General features: G+C 40.4%; 1 protein-coding gene across 1 annotated transcript; it reads right to left on the bottom strand.

Moving 5' to 3' along the window:
* Positions 1–9,719: 9,719 nt before the first annotated feature.
* On the bottom strand, positions 9,720–13,446 carry LOC115766593 (ALX homeobox protein 1). The gene is made up of 5 exons (XM_030710580.1): positions 13,303–13,446; positions 13,096–13,242; positions 12,005–12,014; positions 10,141–10,331; positions 9,720–10,049 (listed from the first exon to the last, which is right to left on the bottom strand). The coding sequence occupies exons 1-5, from the start codon at positions 13,444–13,446 to the stop codon at positions 9,720–9,722; spliced, it is 822 nt and encodes a 273-aa protein (XP_030566440.1).
* Between the last annotated feature and the right edge of the window lie 9,253 nt (positions 13,447–22,699).

Here is a 22,699-nt window from a genome sequence, read left to right as displayed (position 1 = left end):
AAAAGTCTTTGTCCTGAGTGACGGACGCTCAGCAGTAAGACCTTTGACTAGGCAAGGCTGGAATTTACCAGCTATTTAAATGTATACAAATATAAGCTACAACCGAACTAATTTAAAATACAAATATATAGATTGACTATGCAGCACACAGCGTCATTAAAACGTGTGCAACTGATGGTAAGGCCGAGCAGGTATTAGGCTACTCTATCTCTTTTTAGTCTCTTTTAATATAAAAGCGAAAAGTGAACAATAAATTTGTGAATACAAAATATTATAATTGGCTTGGGATATTCATGACGAGCTGACGGCATAGACAGCAGCACATTAGGTAATTAATCGTACGGAGGGGTGACAAAATCAAGGAAAACCATACTCAGATCTGACTTCTACAGTGGTACCACAATTACGCTCTACTCCTGGGCGTTGCCTCGTACAGGCTGGTGGCCGGCAGATTCCGCCAGACCTGGCTAACACGTCGCTATGCCCTGCTCATAAATTCTTTTGGGATTTTAACATTGCCCCTGTTATTCTGTATGGTAGCATGATTCCTTGAGTTGGTCAGCTGGTGACCGAATTTTATCACATCCACCAGCTATATACTGAACGCGGTAATCTATGTTACCATAGTCTATACTGTAATATCGCGTGCCAGACGGGACAGCGTTCTGGTGAATGTGGAGCGTATTGTTGCTTAGGTGGAGCGACATGGCCTGCTGCTGCCCCATGAGACAAGGTGGAAGGCTTTAATAGGCAACTTTTTTTACGGCAATGCCATGAATATTCCAGTTATTGCCACCCAACGATATTTTCCGGCTCTGTGGAGCTTAGCATGTTGCTATCAACATGTAAATCGCCACCTGAAAGAAATAATTCGATCAGCGCATGCGAGAAAGCCAAATAGCGTACACCTGGCCGAGTTGCATAGGTTGTGGGCTCTGCACGCCTTGCTGGGACGCTGCACTCTGTGTCTGAACAGGCAGCGCGCTTCTGAAATTTCACCTCTAGTGCAATTGGTATTGAAGTATGCTCTTCTACTTTGGCATTGATGCCAATTTGTATCTGCTCGTTTATGGCACATTCATCTTTTGGATACGTCTGATTGACTTTTTCCAATTGGATGACATGTGTGATCTGGCGATCAAGTACCAGAGCTCTCCTTATGATGCCGTAAGTGAAGGCTATTGGTTTCAGGAGGTGGCTGAAAAGGCTTATGTCCAGCTGAATGTCTATTTACTCTATGCAAGTACTTCGAGGATACGTTTTTGGGCTTTTGGCCTCTATAAAGAGACCAGGAAATTCTGGTTCCAAATGCTGGGCGCCATTGTGTGTTATTCTATACTGTTGCTGCAATTTCATCTGGTAATGAGGGACTGTCCCTAAGCTATAGAGCAGTTGTCTATAAAATTAAATAATGAATGCCCTCTAACTAACATATTTGGGTTTATAACATTATTTAAGTATTTGTTTTGTTAAACGAACAATAAGTCTCAATTCTTTTGTGGACATGACATGCCCTTAGTATTCTTGATTTGAGTTATGTGAGATTGCTCTCCAGTGCCATTTGGCTCCCTAAACACTCATTAATAGTTTTTCCGATACAAGTGAATTGAGGAAAACGCTAAGAAAATTGCTATTGTGGAAATTTCACGCTCACGTTTTGCTTTACTGCGATATTTACAATATTTTTTATTTTGTAGCATCAGGCACTGCAAAAAAAAACAATAAAGGGTACCGGGGTGGTGTAGAAGCCAATAATTTCCTGCTCGATAATTTCCAAATGAATGCGTTTCGCAAATAAATTTTCCTTTGACAGCAGCAAAGCGTTGAAATTTTAAAACGAAATCACGTTTTGCTGTTGCATACTTTTTGGCGTATGCACATCTGCTCAGCATGTACGTGAGAAAAGTTATGTTATACACACACACACACACACACAAACTTATGTACATACTATTTATACATATTTGTATATATTTTAATGTTCGTTTTTGGCTGAGACCCAGGTGAGCAACGCCGTGGCATAAATAAAATGAAATAAAATAAATCACAACATAATTTCCGCAACAAATTCATTTTTACAAAGCGCTGCATGCAAATCTAATTCCTTTCGTTATCGAACGTGTCCAAATTACATTACATGGACTTTTTAACTCTTCTTACCAGACAAACTTTTAAATTGAAAGCCAAGTTTTTTTGTACTATACTTTCGAGGTTAGTGTATTTTTGGAATTAGCTCTTTTTGTTTGTATGAATGTTTTTTCAGACTGGACTTTGAGGCTAGTCTCTTTTTGTTAGAGCTTAGTGTGATGTTTAGTATATCTATGAAACACGTTCCTTACGTTATTCTCTAGTTCATTGAATGCTTAGTTCGTTTTGTTGGACTGTACTGTGAGGTAGGCATAGTTTTGGAACTAGTTTGTGTTCTTGCACAGACTGAGCTGTTTTTCGTTTGTGTTAAGTAAGTACTTACTTAACAGATGAAAATCGGATTGAAAATCTACTAAAATCCATTTAAATTAGCATTCACATGTCAACACAATTATGTTGGATAACAAGGGCAACGATTTATGTGCACGTGAGGAGGGCTCAAGTTACACAATGCATACGCACTCGCACACATATACACATACGCCCAAGTACCGGATGCGGTGCTGTTGGGTGGTAGGCGTGGCCCGGAGCTTGGCAATTGTCAAAATTGCCACCATAATTCACGTGTTGCCAGCAGCAGAAACAACAACAACAACAAAGTCAGCATCGTCATTCAATTGAAGCAAATGCTCAAAATGCAAATTACGCAATGATTTACATTTCGATTGACATATTTTAGGCGAACTGTTTATAGAACTGCACCCTCTGGTGGATCCACCCTTTGCTTGTCGCCCCATGCATTGGCAGTAATTTAAAAATATCACCAACATCTTATCAATCCCAAAAATTGATGTCTCTGACGTGCGTTGACAGACAGATGCGTACATGTCGCATAAATATCGAGCTCAAACTGAATCGGCCTTAAATTAAGCCAGCTCTGATCATAGACACGCCTTTACAAAATTTTAGAGCCCCTGACTGTCTTTGTTGCAAAAAATCGTTGTACTCTGTACAATGTTAATACTTTTGTGGCGAGTATTATAAATTTATCATGCGATTTGTAATGCAAAGAAAAACACATCACATATATAAATTCTTAATTAGTGTCAATAACTGATTCGATACAGCCGTGTCCATCTTTCTTTTTCTATGTAAAATAGTCTCTCTGTCCGCCTTTTTGAACCGTAAGGATCGATCGACTATTCTTTCATAAAATAAGGTTTTTAGTGTCCTTGATATCATTATAAAACATGGGCCATATCATATGGCTATATGGACTTATAGAAAACATTCCCGATTTTGCAATATATCGTAGGCAAACTCTGCGAGCATATTAAGACGTCGACGGTTCTTTCTCGTTTTTGTGCGTCCAGCTCGAGGCCATTCCATTTGTCCCATACATAACATGCAGGCGCTGGCCAGGCAGTCGTCATTAGTCTGGGTTTCTTATTGGCGGGCTCGCAGATAGCACGACAGCCAGGCATCATAAAATGCTGAAAGGACATAAGCGCGTTATTATATTACGAATTTGAAAGGCGAAGAGGAGCTGGGGCCACTTGAATGCAGAAGCCAAGAATGAGAGCCAGCACAATGGCCGACCTGGACGGACCTCAATGGTAACGCCGCGACATTTTGAATAGCCCACAGCTGGTGGCCAAGCCGTGACCGGGTGTGGTCATCAGTGCAACATGGAGTCGAACGTAAGAGCATTCTGAATGGCTTGACTTGCATTTTGTCGTCGTTGTCGTTGTCCTGCGCATAAATTCCAAAATAACAATATGGCAGGAGCATTGTGAATGCTGCGTATGTGAGTCCTGGACACGGACAAACTTTGGGCCGGCAATGCAATAAAAGATGACAGGCCAAAAGTTTTAATGATGCAGCAGCAGTCGTTGAACCAACTTGCCTGCTGTTTCGACGAAAACTTTTAGCTCTGAATAAGTTTATAAGACACAACAAGTTGAGTCCACTCAACTGTTCCAACTGCTTGCGGACATTTTTAGGCGCTACCAAAAAGCGGGAAAAATATTTAAGAAATTACAAATATATTTGCCATATTACATGCTTAGTTGGAGCCTGGCCAAAAACACACGAACCTAACAAAAGCATCCCATGAGTGTATGGAGCATTGCAGCAAGGATAACGCTGTATCCGGCAAGTGTTCACATAGCTGCCTTGTGCTCGTGTTTGTTCTGATGCTGTTGGCTCCCATTTGGGTTAAAAAATGTGTGTCAACTCTGTTGGGGCTGCGGGAGCAAAGTGAAAGTTCATTTTGGCCAGCAGCCGCTGCAAACTTTTATTTTTTCCGCTTTAAATATGCTTGTGGGTTGTTCATGAAAAGTTCCTTACTAAATGCACCTCAACACACACACACACTCATATACACACAGAGGCAACTGTTTTGTTTTCAAGTGCAAAACTTGACACCAACTTATGATGGAATTCCATTCCATGCCACACCAGCAATGCCAGTGCCCAAAAGAAAGCATCCATATAGTAAAAACTTGCGCCAGACAGCCGCAAAAATGTCTAAGACAAAAGAAAGCAAAAATAACAGCTATCTTTGGCACGCCGAAGTTTAAATACCCTTGTGGACATGTGGCTCACGGTTGTGCAGATATGATGTCGGTAAAGCCTGCTCAATGTTTTATTCAATTTCACAAAATCAATATTCCCTTTTTAATCAATTTCAATGGACTCAGGGTATATAACAAAGTAGCGTCTGGCAGCAGCAAAACTTTACTCTAACATTCACTTTATTTAGCAACTTAAACTTAAGACTACGAAATGGAGTTAACTAATGGTTCCTAGCGGCCATAGAAGCCACCACCACCACCTGAAGCCGATGCTGAAGCGGATGCACTGGCACTGCCTCCGCCGCCGCCGCGATATCCGCCATAGCCGCCGGGGAAGCCGCCAAAGCCACCGCCAAAGCCACCGGGATATCCGCCATAACCGCCCAAGCCGCCATATCCGCCTCCAAAGCCAGGATAACCGCCTCCATAGCCACCATATCCAAACTGTGGCAGTGCCTCCATCACGCTGAAGAGCGCGAATATCGCAACAATGAAAATAATAGCAGCTCGCATTTTATGCTCTGATCTCAAATCGTATCTACTTTGAAATGTGCGTGTCCATTTCAGATGTGGTCTATTTTATACTAAAAGTTAGTCTGATTGCCAGCAGAACTGGATCTGAGGACGGGATCATGATTGTGTTCGCATTTCAAATTTCATTCTTATTAATTAATTGATGTAGGCCCCCCTTTGGAAACCGGTTGAGGGTTAAGGTTTTCGCTCGGTGGTAAATTTGGGGAATCACTGTGTCTACCACTTTGTATTTTTTGTGTATAATATATTCAACGACGCTTTGTTCGTTTTTGTTTATCACATTCATATAGGTAGTCACACGTTCATAGAGACGTTTGTAAACAAATGTTAATCAACCCATCAATCGGGTTTCTATAAATTTCCAATTTCTATTTGAAGAGCTTCTTTTTTGTTTTTGTTTTTTTTTTTTTTTTTTTTTGGCGAATCGTTTTGTTCACAGTGGCTGGTCAAAATAAAGGTCATCTTGATATTGTGTGAAGTCATTGTCATTTCAATTCCTTTCTATATTTTGCAAAGATTTTTGTTAATTATGTGTGATGATCACCTAATATAATAGGCTTATTCAAACAGATGTTATCCGTTATTTCGAGCCGTTGAATGCTTAAATATCTTTATATACTATTGTAGACATGAAAAACCAAAGTATGCTAGGTTACATAATTCTAATTCAGAATTTTAGTGTTACAAAATTTTAAATATGCCAAACAAAAAAAATTTTTCCACTCCAAAACCTCCTAAGGGTTGTACCGATATCTTTAGTCCAGAATGGAGTCAGATTTGCTCTGGTGACTTTCCGGAAGACCTTCAAAACGAATATAGTGGCTATATGTTGGAGGATGGCGATCCTTACAGCGTGTTCCAAAGTGATGTTAAGCCACAAATATATTTGATAGTCTTTCGCAACAAAAAGTTTGCGAAATGTTTTGCACTGGATATTCTCACTTCCCTTACATATAGATGCGTTCTATCATCTGGGGTGCCGGTAATGATAAAACTCGCAAGCAGTCGCATTACATGCGTGAATTATGCCTTCAAATTGGCGGATGATTTGGTCAGCGCCTGCCTCGCTTCAACTAAGTATTTAAACGAGATTTCTGTAATTATCTTTACTGAACAAGAAGCAGCCGTTACTGGTGGAATCATACATAGTGGCACATGCTCAAACTTTATTTTGAATATCTGGATAATATCGTTATTGGTGTTGATTTCTATACTTGTTTTCTTTCGCTTCAAGTAGTTGTAAAAATGTGCGTACAAATACGTTAACAGATTAGCAACCCCATAGTTAACAGATGCAAATAAAGATTAAATGCTACAGGTAACAAATATGATTTTTCTATACAAGAACATATATGAATGATTAGCTTGTTCTGCGTATGGTCTACCAGAATATATATTTTTTATGGGGTCTCAGAAGATAAAAACTAAAATGGAACAGTTAGACCTGATATGCAAAACTTGCACTCATACACTAATTGAATTAGAATATATTTTTATACAAATACCATTTTGAACTGGGCCTTGAACTATATCTTATATGTTATGTATGTGATACTCTCCCAGGTGACGTCTTATTTTGACAGAGCTCTCTGGCCGACTGAAAAACACATTGTGGTGTATTCGTCATCAAGCACATGCCCAAGTATCTCGGCGACGGTAGGAAATCTCATCACCCTCATCATAATATCTATATGGGTTGCAGTAGCTGTCAAGGAGGCTGCGGCTGCGCCTTTCATGTGACGGCACAGAGGGCGCACAGAAGTGGCTCTTGTCATGGTTTCTCCCTCTGTCAGACCCGTGTCATATGCATATGTGAGGCCTGCTTGTGCCCCTATCCAACTATTTTGATGTGTATGAATAATTGCTTTTTAACAGACGCAACATTATCACCCAATTATTGAGATTGTCAGCAATGAGCTGAGTTAATGTGTTTACTTAGCATTTAACTTACCTGATATTTATTTGCTTTACATTGGATCCAGAGTTGAGTAGCTCATAGAACAAAGCTACAAATTATATTCTAAAAATAAACCAATATAATATTCTCGGAAATTTCCTTCTAGCGCACTCATAAAATGCGTCAAGTCCCACTTGAGCCAAATATGGGTATACGGGCAAGCGAATTGTTTGTCCTGGAATTCCGTCAAGACATTTGATTTGACAGAGCTCCAACTGCCTCTTTTACTTTCTCGCTCTCTTTTCACATTCTCTCACTTGTGTGTGTTCCGCAAAGTTTTGCAACATGTAGCATGTCAGCAAATGTCGTGCCTCGGTTAATTTGCCATCCCTTTGCGTCTTGTCTGCAACTATTTTGCCGCATCGCAAAGGAACAAAACGCATTTTTCCTTTGTGCTTCTTCTCAAACAATATTACAGTTTTGTAAATATTGTAAAAATGTTTAAGACACATACACAAGCGACACTCATCGCTCGTTGTTTCTCCCTTTATCTGACTCTGACTCTTACCCTTTATGCAAATTAGTTGCAGATATCGCTTACATACCAAATGGTAATTTGCATTTTTATACCCTGAACGCATTGAAACTGGGTAATAATGGGCATAATGGTTTTGTGGAAATGTATGTTACAAGACAAAGAAAGCATCGCCGCTCCCATAAAGTATATGTAATCTGCATTTGGATATCGAGCTGAGTCAATCTGTGAACGATCTCAATCTCGATCACGATTTAGGAAACTAAAAGAGAAGAGACTAAATATTTAATTTATACAAGGAAATCATTTTTCTTTGATGCATTCTCCCAGTACTCTCGGAGAATAAAATAGCTACATTCACTACCCCCTAGGTATAATATACACCAAATATGAGATTTTTCTCTTGGTAAAGTTGGAAAATCTCAATTGAAAAGGTAGCATCTTCGGCTTTGGTATAGTCGCACTTATTTATACTATATTTAAGCCTTCGAAATTTCAGAAAGATCGGACTATAGGCACCAAAGTTAATCAAGAACACTCTTACCAAACAGGGCTCATCTTGTGGTTTTGAGGGAGCTAGAATGTTTATAAAGGCATCTTTAAGCTGGCTTCAGGGTATCTCGTAGTCTGTCGCTCTCGAGCAGATCCCTCTTACTTGCTAAAGTCTGTCATGCTGGTTGAAAAAGGAATTTTTATTTACATTTAAACTTTTACATAGTACTTTTAACCTTTTGTCTATTAAGCACACACACTCCGATGTGTGTGTAGCAGAAATTCCCTGAATGTCACCTTATTGCTTTGTGTGCTTAAAAAAGTAAAAGCTGCCTCTATAATACATACTTATTCATGTATGGAGATGTGCCTAGGCTTTGCTGTATGATAAATTAGATGGGCTTTTTAGAGATTTGCAGGAATTCCTCTGGGTAACTTTAACTGCGGCGCCTTTAACTCTTTCCACAATGTAAATAGTAATTTGAAACTCAATCTAAGTTCCATATATTGCTTAAATTTACCTGCTTGTCGTTGCTGTTTGAGCGTTGTAGTTTGTATTTATTATGCCAATCTGTCTTTTTAATTGCGTTGAACACCGAGTTGGCCACAATCCTAATGTACTTGAATGGTGTCGGCACTTTGCCGATGTGTTGTGGCTTTGAAAACTTTGCTTTGGCTTTCCCTTTGTTTGTTTGCCGGTTTTCTTTGACTTTAATTAAGTTTTATTATATAAATTTACACATGCGGATAACAGACACACAAACACACACACGCACACGCTTAAATCTTGTTATCATACGCATGTGCTTGTATGCGTATGAATTTTTAATTAATTCATCTATCAAAGTAAATAATTAAATCAGTAATGTTAATTTGGCAAACCAGAGACAGCTTAATAATTGAAAAGCTTAAAGAATTCATGATTGGGCAAATTATGCATAGTTGATGATTATAAATTGGCTGTTTTTTTTTTGTTTTTCTTGTTCAGAAAAGCATTGGAATATACATATATATATGTGAGAATAACTTGAATTTGGCTTGTGAAAATTTGTGTATAACCAATTTATGAATGTTCCATAAGCTGAGGTGTTTGTTAATATATAATATAATAATAATGTATGGGAGAATAACTTGAATTTGGCTTGTGAAAATCTTTACATGAGATGTTTTTAATATATAATAAAATAATAATATACATATATATGAGTAGGAGTATATGTTGTATTAGGCTTATAACAACTGAACCGAAAGCTGAAGTGAACAATATTACTTTTACAAAGCAAACTATATTACTTTTACAAAGATGGTTAAGTTCAAAATAAAATTGGTTGATTTTTAGACTGATATCAAATTTAACCTGCAATTTCTCTATGAAAATATGTACGAAGTGCAATATTTTCAGTAGAACGGGCAATAAAAATTGCTTTTTCATTTAAATTTCTTGAGTTTAGTGCATCATATTTAATGTTATATAAATATAATATTAGTCAGGTAAAAATCTGTTAAAATACATTCTATCAAAAATAATAATAATAATAATGCAATTTAGCTAATTAAAATAATTTGAATTTGTGTAGAATCTCTGAGGGAGCCTTCATCAGAGCGACGGATATGTGTTCTTAGCATAGTTGGCAGCCACACAATAGTTGGGCGCTCCAAAGAAGGAGCAAACGCCATTGCTACTGCTTGGATTTGGACCAAATCCACTATAGCAATTTGTATAGTTCTGGCAGGAACGCAGCTCAAGTGGTGCAAAGTTCAGAGCGTAGGCACCAGGAGGTGCACTGTGCGTCAGATTTGGATACTTGTGTATATTGTTGGGCATCGGAGCAGGCACTAGCTGTGTCGCCGTATCCAGGAGAGGGCGGCCGATGCTGACGCTGCGCTCATTGCGACGAAACTTGGCGCGGCGATTCTGAAACCAGACCTAAATGTGTGCGATGCATGGTTCAGCTTCAGACGTGGTCGACAAACTAAGTAACCTTAGCTTATTTATTACAATAACTCTTCTAGCTTACCTGTACACGCGCCTCACTCAGATGCACCTTGGTAGCTAGCTCCTCTCTGACAAATGCGTCCGGGTAATGGGTTCGCTCGAACACCTTCTCCAGAGCTGTCAGCTGAGCCGAGCTGAAGGTGGTGCGGTTACGTCGCGGCTTCCTTGAGTGCCCCGAGCTAAGATTGTTGGGGTAATCCACGGCGCCGCTGCCTGCAACGGAAGACAATTGTGGAACCATTAAAGAAAATCTTTTACTTTTATTGAGCTACGTCGAAATGGTGCAATTTTGATGGCGATGCAAGGCTGCCTCATAAATAATCGATAAGAGCGTATAGTATATGGAATTAATTTGGCAGCCAAGGAATTTTGGTTTTATGGATGTGAACGCATTAAAGTTTGCATACTAGTTGATCCTTTTGCTGGCTTATTGTCATCACGGAGGTCATAAACAAATGGCATGGGTCATAAAATATATTTTCGACAACATCGTCGCGCCAGATGTCTACTAATTTTAGGTGCCCAAACGATGGCAAGCAAACGCAACAAATTTACGATCTATTAATTAAACTGAAAGTGTGACATTAAACAGCAATAAGCGAGCATCAACTTTCACTAATTGATTCTCAGTTTAGACGTTGGCTAAGCATTTCGGTAAACGTTCTCAGAAATTTTACACATGTATATTTGGAAAAATACACATACATTTATGGCGTGGTATATAGAAACAAAAATACAACAATTTTCTTATTGAGAAAAGAAACTGTTAATTTTCCTCAAACATCTCGTAAACATATTTGAGAATTTTCTATACATTATTTAATTTTCCCTATAATGGTAGGTCTCTTACTTAATCCATCTGTTTATATATATAACCTACGGAGCTCTTTGAGCATCACCCATATTTCTCATTACCTAATCATTTTCATATTAGAACTTTATGGCTTACTTAGTAATATTTTGTGCATTCGACTGAGAACCGCGTTATATACACGTATGTATATATATAAGTATGGTGCTCGTAAATGATAAATTTGAATTGAAATGAGCTGAGAATTTATGATATTATGCGCACGCATGCAAAAAGCAAATGAATGTACATAGATTCATACATAAATTTATACATTCAGCTAGCATGGATAGATACGTATGGATGTATGTATGTGATTTATGTAGGTAGTTGCATCTGGCTGCACATTTCTGTGTGTGTGCGTGTGTGCGTGAGGCGAACTCATGCATGTCATCTAGGTGCCATATGTGGGCGACATTCGCTCATTTATGCCGCCGCCAATTGCACATCCAAATGGATGACAGCGTCATCCTTGTGCATTTTTGCTGCTGCTGTGGTTAAGGCTGAGCTGCCGTTTCACATTTGCCCCCTTTAGCCAGCCAGCGACCCAGCGGACAGGTTGTCAACATTAAAGGCGCTCCTTCTGATGGCGACATGTCGTCTCCTGGCCTGGTTGTAGTCCGTGTTTCGCTTGTCAGCGGCATAATTTTCTATGAAATATACGCGTCTCATTGTCATTGCTGGCAATGGCAATGCTATCAGAAGCGAACAGCTCTCAATCGCTGGCCAGTCACAACGTCTTTTTGTCCCCTTTTTGGCTGCATTTCCGACGGCAGACAACACTTCAACATTGTCAACATGACAAAACGTAATCAAAGCCGACATGATATTCCCTCAGAGGCCGCATGCCTTTGAACAACCGAAGCGCCCAACAGCCCGGCCCAGTGACTATATTTTCCAAGTGGAGCATAAAACGAGCCAGCCTTATCCCAGCCAGTCGCAGTTGCAGTTGCAGTAACAGCCCCTATCCCGCGTGTGCTGTAAATGGTTGAGACCAGAGGCGTGTGTTTATTTTTATCATTGCTTGGATTGTAACATGTGCCAGTCTCAGTTGGACTCCCCTTTCTCTTTGCGTTTCCCATGGCCATGCCCTTCTGCGTTTGGCGCACAAATCTGATTGAGGTTTCCCTTTCGATTTCGAGATGTTGTGCTTCGTTTTTTATCTTGCCTTCTTTTTATTTTATTAAGCTGCAACTGTTTTTTTATCGTTCGTTGCTCGATTCGCTGGCAATTCAAATTAAACATCTCGTTTTACCCCCCCACCTCCCTTGGGACCTCATTGGGCACTGCAGTTGTTCTTATGGAGTGCCTGGCATACTACACACAGGTCGCTGCTGATCTACGATGCAATCTTGTGGACAGCTCCGCTGACAAATTGAGACAAATGGCGTGGGTAAAAGATTTGGTTGGGTTAAAAAAAAAAAAGATTACATGAGATGTATACCACCCTGAAGCAGACGTGGGGTATGCTGAGATAAATAAAAACTATAAGCTGCCTTCAAAAAAAGAAACAAGTAAGAGGTTCAAGTCGGGAGCTCCCGGCTAGGGGATACCCTGAACCATCTTCTTCCAACAATATATATTTTATTTTAGAAGCTATATGTCAAGTTTGGTGACTCTAGCTCTTATTATTTACCAAAGTTGCCCAAAAAACAGGATATCGACATAGATTCTTATCGATTGCTTGGAAACGGAGCAAGTTATCGATTATCGGAAACAAACTCGATCTGCGCGGGAACTAGGAGCATCTACATCTAAAGTCTTCAAGTCTCTAGCTCTTATAGGTTCTGAGAACCTTGCGTTCATACATACGGACGGACGGACGGACGGACGGACGGACTGACGGACGGACGGACGGACTGACGGACGGACGGAGAGACGGACATGGCTAGATCGACTCGGCTACTGATGCTGATCAAGAATATATATACTTTATGGGGTCGGAGAAGCTTACTTCTAACCAGACTTCATGTCAGCAAGCCGTCGAGCCGTAGGCCCTGTTAAAAATGATGAGACATACTTATAAATCATGAACTAAATCTTCTATACAGCACTGTCTACTATATATGTGCTTCAGCCTGGGACTCGAACTTGAACTCTAATTATAATTTAATTATGTGGCCAAACCTTACCAAAGTTGTTTGACAGCTCCACGGTCAATTTGCTCTTGCCAAACGCATCCTGTTTTAGTTCAATGAGATTGTCTACTGAGAAACGATGCATTTTGTCTAGTTCTCTGCGATTTGCAATTTCCTTGTCCTTGGCATAGCCTTCCTGGTGCAGCTTCTGTTCCAGCTCTACAGTTTGTGGCTGTGCGGTATATGCAGCATCCACGGATGATAAGGTGTGTGCTGCAGACGCTCCGGATCCGGGTGCGGATGTAGTGGACGCCACCGACGGCATTGTCGTTGCGGCATAATAGAAATTGCCGGCATTGCCGACGGGTATGGAATGCAGTTGCTGCTGATAGTTTAACATGGTTGGCAAATTTAATTCAAAACTTGTTAAATCACTTGATCAATCGCTGCTTTGGCTAATTGGGCAAATGCTACGCCGGTGACAATGATGATGATAATGCTGATGATGATGAGAGCAGAGGAGTGGCTACACAATTCAATTAGTCGTGCGAATTGTGCGAATAAGACCGTTGAAAATTCTTCATTTGTCTGTCTAATTGGCTGCTGATTGAATTAATTTATTTTCTTTTCTTTGCACTACATCATCGGGGGCATCCTGCCGCGAACTTGGATAATTGGATTAGCACACAACACATAAACGAGTTAATTACAATAATTGTCGCGACGATACTAAACCGTGCCAAAGTCGTGTGCCCACTGAAATTAGCCTCAAGATGCAGCGGTCTCCTCAATTCCTCGAGATCCATACACAAACACACATGTTTTCACTTTCTTGGCGATGAGCATCTCAAGCATGTTTGCTCTCGTTCTCTCGCACGATCTGCTAATTATAGCCGCCATCTGCCATTGGCTGATCCAACCAGATCAACGCCTGCATCCGACATTTTGGTGGGCGTTGCTACTGGGAAACTCATATGAAATACGAGGTGAAAAGTAGCAACAAGTTTTGGGGCATTTAAGTAGCAATAAATACCAATTAGTGAGCAGTAGCTGCTGTACCGCCCGCGGCTCTACAATTGTCCTTGTTGGGCATCTGTTGTTGGTGTAGTTGTTGTTGTTGTCGCTTGTTTGTGTTCCATTTTCGCAGGATGCGTTGCACCATGTTCTTGAATTTCGTGCCCGGCATAAATCTTGGTACCCACGACATTTGTCATTCTTGGGAGCTAATTTCCATAACCACAACATGGTGCTAATGTCTCAAGTCATTGCCCAGGCATGTTGCATATGTGTCAGCGAGTGAAACGTAGGCGGAACTGCCAGTTAAGTGCATTATGCGGCTGTTGTCGGGTCTCAATTGCAGTTGACAGAGTTCTGTTTGCCTGAAGGTGCATCTATTTGCTGCATGAAAATTGATTTCGAAGATATGTGATCAACATTTACAATGCTGTTTATGAGAAGTTTGCCTAGTTTGTTGGGTTAAGAGAGTCAGACGAGGTACAACCTATTTGCGTTCTACAATTCCTGCGTTTATAAGCTCGGCTACTTTATCTACGAGCCAGTGATTAACATTCAGCTCTTTAACTTACATTTGCTCATTAGATGCCAGCATGGGGCTGCAAACTATCATCCGAAATTCTAATATTTCTAACATTACCGCATAAAACTCACTCCTCATACGTTTTGCTTCCCTTAAATTGAGCTGTCACAAAAGTTTATCCAAAGTACTTGACACTCTACTGCGGTAAGCATGGCACCTACTGCCTGCCCTCGAAGACCAGGCTCCAGCTCATGCTCAGGCTTGCCAAATTATCTCACGTTTACGTGTGCAAAGTTCTTGAGGAATGTTGCGGTGTGTATTTTTAATAAAACTTCAAAGTTTTGCGCTACTTGCGGTACGCTTTACAATGTCTCTCCGACGTTTTTCTTCAGTTTCAGTTTTGAAATTCTTTGTCACGAAACATTTCTCGCGTGCAACTGAAAGAAGTTGGGCAGGGCAAGGGGTTTTCTCATCCATGTCTTGGCCCGAGTAATACGTCTTACCTGAACACACTCACACACACACACACACACACACACCCACCCACAAAAACAAACAGACAGACACACACAAAAACCGAAATTCTTCTGGCAAGTTAGAAATTTGAGCAGACACTTTTAATGCTGTCAGATAGCAGAAAGTAACTGCACTTGGCATGGTCACAGGTAAGTATGGGTAAGTCGGAATATTTCAGACAACGGACAGGCATCTCAATAATACAGTGGAATGCTCATGATGTTGAATTATATGGCAAGGCGCAATCATTTATGTATACGGCAAATATGCATAAAAATTTTATTCAAATTTATGCAAAAAAAATTGTGGTTGTCTTGCCAAAAATATGCCAGAAGTAGAGTTTTTCTATAATATACCAAAAGAAAATTTCCATTTCTGCTGCCGGCTGATTATTTTGAAAGGCACTTACTATTATTGAATGCACTTTTTGTGCTTATTTAAAAATAACATCCGAGAAATTTTCTTTCAAGAAAGGCACATGCAAAACTTTATGACTTTCTTTTGAATACCACAAATTAAGAAATTTCTGAAAGTTCAACGCATCTAACATGTAATTATTATTCTTGCTATCACATACATTTAATTGGGAAAGTTCCCTTCAAATTATTCACATTTCACAAGTCTGCACATGTTTTGCAATTTTCATAAATACTCCATTATTGTGAGTAGAGCAGGGGAGTAGGTGTAGTAATAGAGGGGACTGCCACTGGCCATGGTGACCAAAACCACATTGTGGTGTTTTTCGTGTTGTGCGGTTATGGGGCACGCAACATGGCAAAATAAATTGCACTTCACGAACAAACTGCATGTACAGATGTGTGACAACAGATATGACGACGAGAATCATGCAACACGTTGAGCCCCAAGCAAAATGCTAATTAAAATTTCGCTCAAGTGCGAGCGAGATGACAACAGTGGGTTACCCAACACTGGGAACAATACGAATACCAAAAGCAAAACCAATACCAATGCCAATCTCAATATAGCTGCACAACGACATCGATTTGCATAAAATTAAACAAAATGGCACATTTTCAACTTTGGTCGGAAGGAATCACAGCAGAAAGGAATTCAAGCGATAAATATTCAATGGCCGTTGACGAACACTGCCTGATGGAAAAGCAGTAGGGGAAGGGGGAGAAGAAGAAGGCTACAGCCTGTTGTCCATAAATGTCCAAGCGGTGGTTCACAGCTTCAAATGCCAGGGCCTGCACTCATAAATTATGCAAGCGATTTTAAAATTGAACTTTCTGCTCAGTTTTCCCCTCAGCTTTTCTCTGTTCCGCATGGTCAGATTGGCAAGACTGAGAGCAAAAAGGCTTGCTGACCCAACTCAGAAGGCTTCCGAAAATCACGTTATGTGTTTGTATGTTTGTGTGTGTGTGTGTGTGTCTGACTAACCAAATGGATGTGTGATCGGTTGAGGGAGGTAGGGGGGGGGGGTTCCCGGCGACTCTTAACATGCTTTTAAAACTTGCTCCTTCCGTGGGGACTGAAACATTCATGTGCTTTATATACTTGCCCGGCCTATGTCACAATAAAAGTCAAAAAGCGTTTCGTGCCGTAATTAATGTAAATCCCCGCACCCGAAATGCGTGCGTTGCAGCTGCAGGCCGCCAGTGGGCGCCACAGTGTATGCACTTGTAATTGATTTTCTGTTTACGCACTCACAGTATGGTTGATGTCTCTGTGTGTGCGTGTGTCTGTGTGTGTGGTATGTCAAACAGCACGCTTCCTGTGTGCTGCTTCCGGTTATTTCTTGTTATTATATTTCATTGCCTTCGTCGTCTCTGTAGCACTCGCACAGCAAAAACAAAAAACTTTTCAATGAAAAGGCGCAGAACAAGTTTTCTGATAGAAATGAGATTGTTACAGATGGGGATGGGATTGTATGGGTAGCAGGGCAGGGGGTGTAGTGGCTTCTTGGTAGTGGGGCATATGCCAACACTTGTTTTCTGTTAAGTGATTTAGGCAAAAGTTTTTACCCTTCGCTACCCGCTGGCTGCTGTCAGCCAGCGTTTCGTTTTGGCATTCGTGTTTGGCATTTTGGTTAGACGACACGCTCGACATGAGGCAGGGTATGAGAGGTATGGGGAATGAGGAATGGAAAACGGTGCGGTGTGTAGCTGCTGGGTGGCGGTTTTTTGAAATATCGGAAATGTTTTACAAAACTTTTGCCAGCTATAACTTGGTTCACTGAATGGCTGCCACATAATCGCCGTCAAGTGAAATTCATTTTCTTGACAAACAACATGAACTTCAAAGACCACGTCTCCCGATGGCCTTAGATTACCCCGCGGTAGTCCGCAGTTCCATTTTCAGTACACGCGCTTGTTGCTGTCTCTTCCGACAAGGAAATTGAAATGCTACGTGTGTGTGCTACATTTACACCTTGCGGGGCGTGGCTTTGCTTATTAATTGTGGCTGTAAATTGATTTAACCGTCAAATTAGAGCTAGTTGCTGTACGTGCCTGGCGCAGCCTGGTCTAGTGTACAGCTCGCTTAAGTACTTAAATCTCTTGAGTATCATATTCTATGGTATTGTAAAATAATTGAGCATATTTGTATGTTCGTTCGTTTAATTGCTGCATATTTGTTTGCCGGTAATAAAATCAAAATCTCTGCTGCTGTTATTGCCATGTCATTTGTTGAGTGCAAATTTCCAATCAATTTGTATCTACTACGTTTTGTTATACCCAATTTTTTCTCCAAATGGGCAAAAGGAGTGAGTGTGTTTAGGAGGCAGAAAGACACTGCTTCAACAAACACTTTATTAAAACAAGGTTTCAAATCGGTTGTGAGCCTGGAATTTAATTTATATTTTACTATGAACTGAATGAAGCTAATTGTCCCAAAAACAGCTAATCTGACACTTGAATCGATTCATATCTTTTCTGAGATGGTTTGATTAATAAATAAAGACTTTGAGGATGAAACTCCACACCAAAGCAATTGGATATATATATAATCAAACTTGGCAAATGCTCATATTGGGCCATTATCAAGTTCTATTTGAAAGTAGTTACTTTAGTTTTTTCATTGTTAACAGAGATAACTTTTCGGAATTTTGGCATGTGAGTACAGGGTATTTGTTAGTAAATTCTTCTCTAGTAAATAAGTTTTACTTGTTTTTCTTACCGTTTGGTGTCCTTTTTGTCAGCACAGCTCAACTCAGTCAGCTGCAAAGTCAGCGCCATTTAAATTTCGCTCACGTTTGCTGGGGAATGAACTGCAGCAAAAGAAATAACGCGAATGGAAAATCAACGGATGCGGATGTGTAGCTCCCAAACCAGGGCCTCTGACTGCCACTGGTTGCTGGTAACTGCAACGATTGCAATCAGATGCAATTAGTTCGACAATCCCTATCACGGGAAAAGAAAAACATATAAGCGTAGAAGAAATGACAGTGAATTTGAATTTATAAGAAAAAAGTGCAAGTGATTTTTAGTTTTAGCTCTGCTCAGCGCTATTCGAATTCGGGTCAAGTATTCGGATGAGTGCCTATGGTGAGGCTGAAATATTGCTCAAAAACATGAGTGTTGACAAAATGCAATTATTTTAATGTGCAGCATTTCACATGATTAATTTGCCTATTGATATTTGTTTGGAGTGGGCTGACGAGTACGGTAAGCCTTTTGACTCTGTCCTATAGCCCACTTGTCTGCCAGGCGAACGGCCCTGAATCAAAGAACAGCTTGTTGCCAATCTGCTTGATTTATTTTGAGTGTGCAGCACTAAGATCTTTTCAAAACAAGTATGTTTCGGCATTGTTTGCTTAGATCTTTTCCAGTACACTTCAGTCTTAAATGATTTTCAATGTGAATTAAGTGAGTGGAAGTAAAGAATTTATTAAATTAAAATTTGCTTGCGTCAAAATAAGTGCTTTGGAATTGTCTGAATAGCTGTTCATTTCAACAATCAGTTATGTATAGAATTTCCGTCGCATAAGTTGGCATAAAATGGCATTTCACCTACACTTCAAATATGTAGTCAATACTTAAAGTTATGGAAACCGGATGGAAGAGACACAGACACTCAGTCTCCCACTCTCCTACTCCTACTAAAAGCTGTAGGCAGTACCTTAAGTTTATGAAAGTCGCATGGGGAGGCTTCCTAAAAGAAGGCGTTGCTTTTAAAGTTGCGTCTCAGCTCAGGACAGATAAAACGATTTTTTTTTAAGAACTGCTCACTCTTACATTGTGGACTCGAGATGCAAACGATTCAACTCCAAGTGCACTTCATAGTGCTGCTGCTGTCCGCATTCAAATTGAAATCCACGATGGTTGAAACTCAAGATATCGACATCGTTATTTTATACCCTCTCAATGCAGTAATAGGTAAGCATGCATTTAATGCTGCCCGCAAACTAATGAGTAGGCGTGGCAGCATTACCAAAAATACTTACTTTAACCAGCTCAGCAACGCATAAATCAAAATGCAGCAACTTTGTTGTTGCTTGGTTTTCTTCTTATATGGGTGGGAATATTTCATGTGCAGCGCTTAGTGAAAGCCATGCCCACCAAGGATTAGGCCAGGATGATATACGTTCCGCGCGCGTGAGCAGATTCCGCATGCAGCTTTACACCATAAAGGTAAAGGTATTTCGACCCGCCCCCTTGCCTTTTTATGACAACGCCCGTCAACCTGTTCTCCATTGCCGTTTCGGCGAGGGCACTCGCTGGCGTTGATTGTGTGACGCCAGTGCCGCATAAAGTCAGCGCCAGGTGGCGCCAATCTCGGTATGAGTGTGTGTGTGTGTGGGTGAGTGTGGGCGTGCATGTATATATCTGCAGGTGTCTCTACATTAAAAGCCATAAAAGATTCATAAAATGCATTTCGCACGCCGAAACCAAATATGCCGCAACATTCACGACGCCACATCCATAAATACGAGCCCATATAGTACGGTAGCAAGCACCCGTACAGCCCTGAACACAGACATAAATTTTAAAGTTTGTAATGTGCAGGTGTTCATAAAAAGTATTTACGAGCGACGGCTTGTACCGATGTAAGACGCAAATACTTGTATGAGCGGTTCTTAAGAGGCTTTCCCTATTGATAGCCAGTTGCATGGCAACCCTAATGAAAACGCTAAGAGCACCAAAAAGCCTACCTTTCTTAATGCACACATTAACTGAACTATAATATAAGCTTTGTTTAATATATTTATGGCTTGTTAGTTGAAAATGTGAAAACTTTAATGCGCTAAGAGAAATCGCCAGGGGAAACTTTATCACGTACGCGACATTTGGCAATTGCTGAAAATTGTGCACAAATTATATCAATTTCGAAACGTAATCATTGAATCTTATCAATTTTCTCGGCACCCCACGCCCATCCTGGCACAGACATATCCGGCCAGACGGAGACGTTACAAAATGTGAAAATCAAATATTTATGATACTTTTGAGCAAAATTTCTGGCCTTCGGCACAAGCAAACTACAAATTTTCTTTTGACGCCATGTCTTTCGTATTTCTTTTTTCGCCCTCCTCAAGCTTGTACGTTGTATCCACGTTTCTGCCTTCGGATTTATGTGCGTGCCTTTTGGAAATTCAATTTAATTTTCAGTTTTTCTAGCACGGGCCATGAGATTTCCAATGCATTGCCGCCAATGCGCACCGGGTCGCGATTGCCTCGCATATTTTTTATGAGTATGATTCGAAATTCGAAGGCCTGCGCATTCAGTCAGTTGTAAATGTTCGCCGCGAACTGCGATTTATGCCAAACCTTTTACATTTTGATAATACAAATTGCCCAAGCTTAGCAGCTCTTCCAAATCTGGTAACGAAAGTACTTACATATTCTGAGGCATTAATGTCATACTTGCAATTACATATCTATGTTACCTATAGTACAAAAGTGAATACCAGTAATAAGTAATTTTTGCATTGTAGGTTGTACGGTTTACGATCACCAATCAGTCAGGACAAACAGTTTTATACATATATATTAAAAATTTTGTTTTCCTTTTAGAGAGTTGAACTGTTTGTATTCTTATTTTGACATGCGCATCAGTGCAAATAAGTATATTTGCATGAGGATCTAGCTATCTGTTTGCCACTATTGATTACAAACGTTTTCCAACCAGCTGAAAGCCCATTTGACACTCTAAGCCCGATGCAAGGAGGCAAAGAAAAGCAACTTCGTCTGACCGCTTCATGCAAAGCATTTGTACATATTATTACAATCGGGCCAGTTTACGGGACATGGTACTCGGATACTTTGGATACACATAGATAAGCCCCAATTGAAGTTGCATTTGCCACTTGAACGAGGCACGCATCCAACACCAGCCGCATACCCCTCTAACAAGTGTTGGATGGGAACCACTCAGGGTGCTGTTTGTTGTCCTTGTCGTGCTGTTGGTTTTGGCTTCCAGCTGAAGATGCTACAATGCATTATGCTAAAATGTCATTGCGTGCTTATTGGCGTTACGCCCGTCTGTCTACCAGTTGGCAATGCATATTGCCTTCCGGATGAAACAGCGACTTATGCTAAACTGACAGCCAGCAGCAGCAACTGCTGGAATGCTCGTGCAAAATTGAATGGAAGCTCGTTTATTTTGTTGCCATTTGCCATTTGTGGCAAGGAATTGACGCTCTATCGAGAGACGCTGCGACAGGATTTGTCAGTGTCGTTGGGCAAGGACAAGTTGCCCAAGTTATAAATGCCTGGCAATCGCAACACAAAGGATTCCCGCCAAAGGCATTACCATTACCACAACCTCAACCACAACCATTTCCGTGACCGTATACAGATGCCAGCCACTGTATAAAACGGCCATTATCGGTTCGCTTGCTCGCAATTACACATGCCATTGACACAGATACCGTGTATGGTGTGGTATCATATGATCTGGGCGTCCCCTTCATTCTGGTGCGCTCACTCATTAATTTGTTTATTTTTCTCTGTTTCGTGCCCCGCCGAGATACCAAAAGAGGACACTGGCCCTGGCTCCAACTACAAAACTCAGAGATGGCCCAACTTCAAACTGTGTGCCTGCCTGTCCTAAGAATATTGTGTTTTCTTTTGTTGCCTGTCTCTTAAATTCCTCAGAGCTTCGTTTTGGTCACATTGAAAACGTGTAGCTGCACTCTACTCGCATACAGGTCGATAAAATCACTTTTAAAGCGATAGCTTTTGGCGACCTTTAAACAATCTAATGTGCTCAAATGGAAACATATTTTGTAATTGTAGGTTGTGTATAAATGTTGTCTGATTGTTGAACTCATGATTGCAGGAAATAAATGTTTTTCAGCTTAAGTCTTATGTGGTACTTGCATATAAATACCGATTATAAATTACTAGGTGCCGATGTGGTGAAATATTTTAATTAATATAGGTAACAGTTATTCTTTTTCCATTTCCTGATATGTTCAAAGTCTGTTATATATGAAAATGGTTGTTGTATTTGAGCCACCTATTTATATAGTGTCGTTATTGCTGCTGTTTATCATATGAGCGTTAAACAAAGTGTTCTCCCACTTGGAAGCTCCGGTCAAAATTTCAGGTCTTACGGTTTATGTTGTGTGTTGATTATCAGTCAGTCAGAACGAACTCTCTTATGTATAAATATAAGAGCATTTTGAGATTTTAAA

The sequence above is a fragment of the Drosophila novamexicana genome, unplaced genomic scaffold (assembly GCF_003285875.2).
Source record: "Drosophila novamexicana strain 15010-1031.04,08,12 unplaced genomic scaffold, DnovRS2.1 tig00001209-arrow-arrow-pilon, whole genome shotgun sequence".
Classification (NCBI taxonomy): Eukaryota; Metazoa; Arthropoda; class Insecta; order Diptera; family Drosophilidae; genus Drosophila; species Drosophila novamexicana.
The sequence above is the reverse complement of the archived record's forward strand: the minus strand, read 5'-3'. Positions and strand labels throughout refer to the sequence as shown.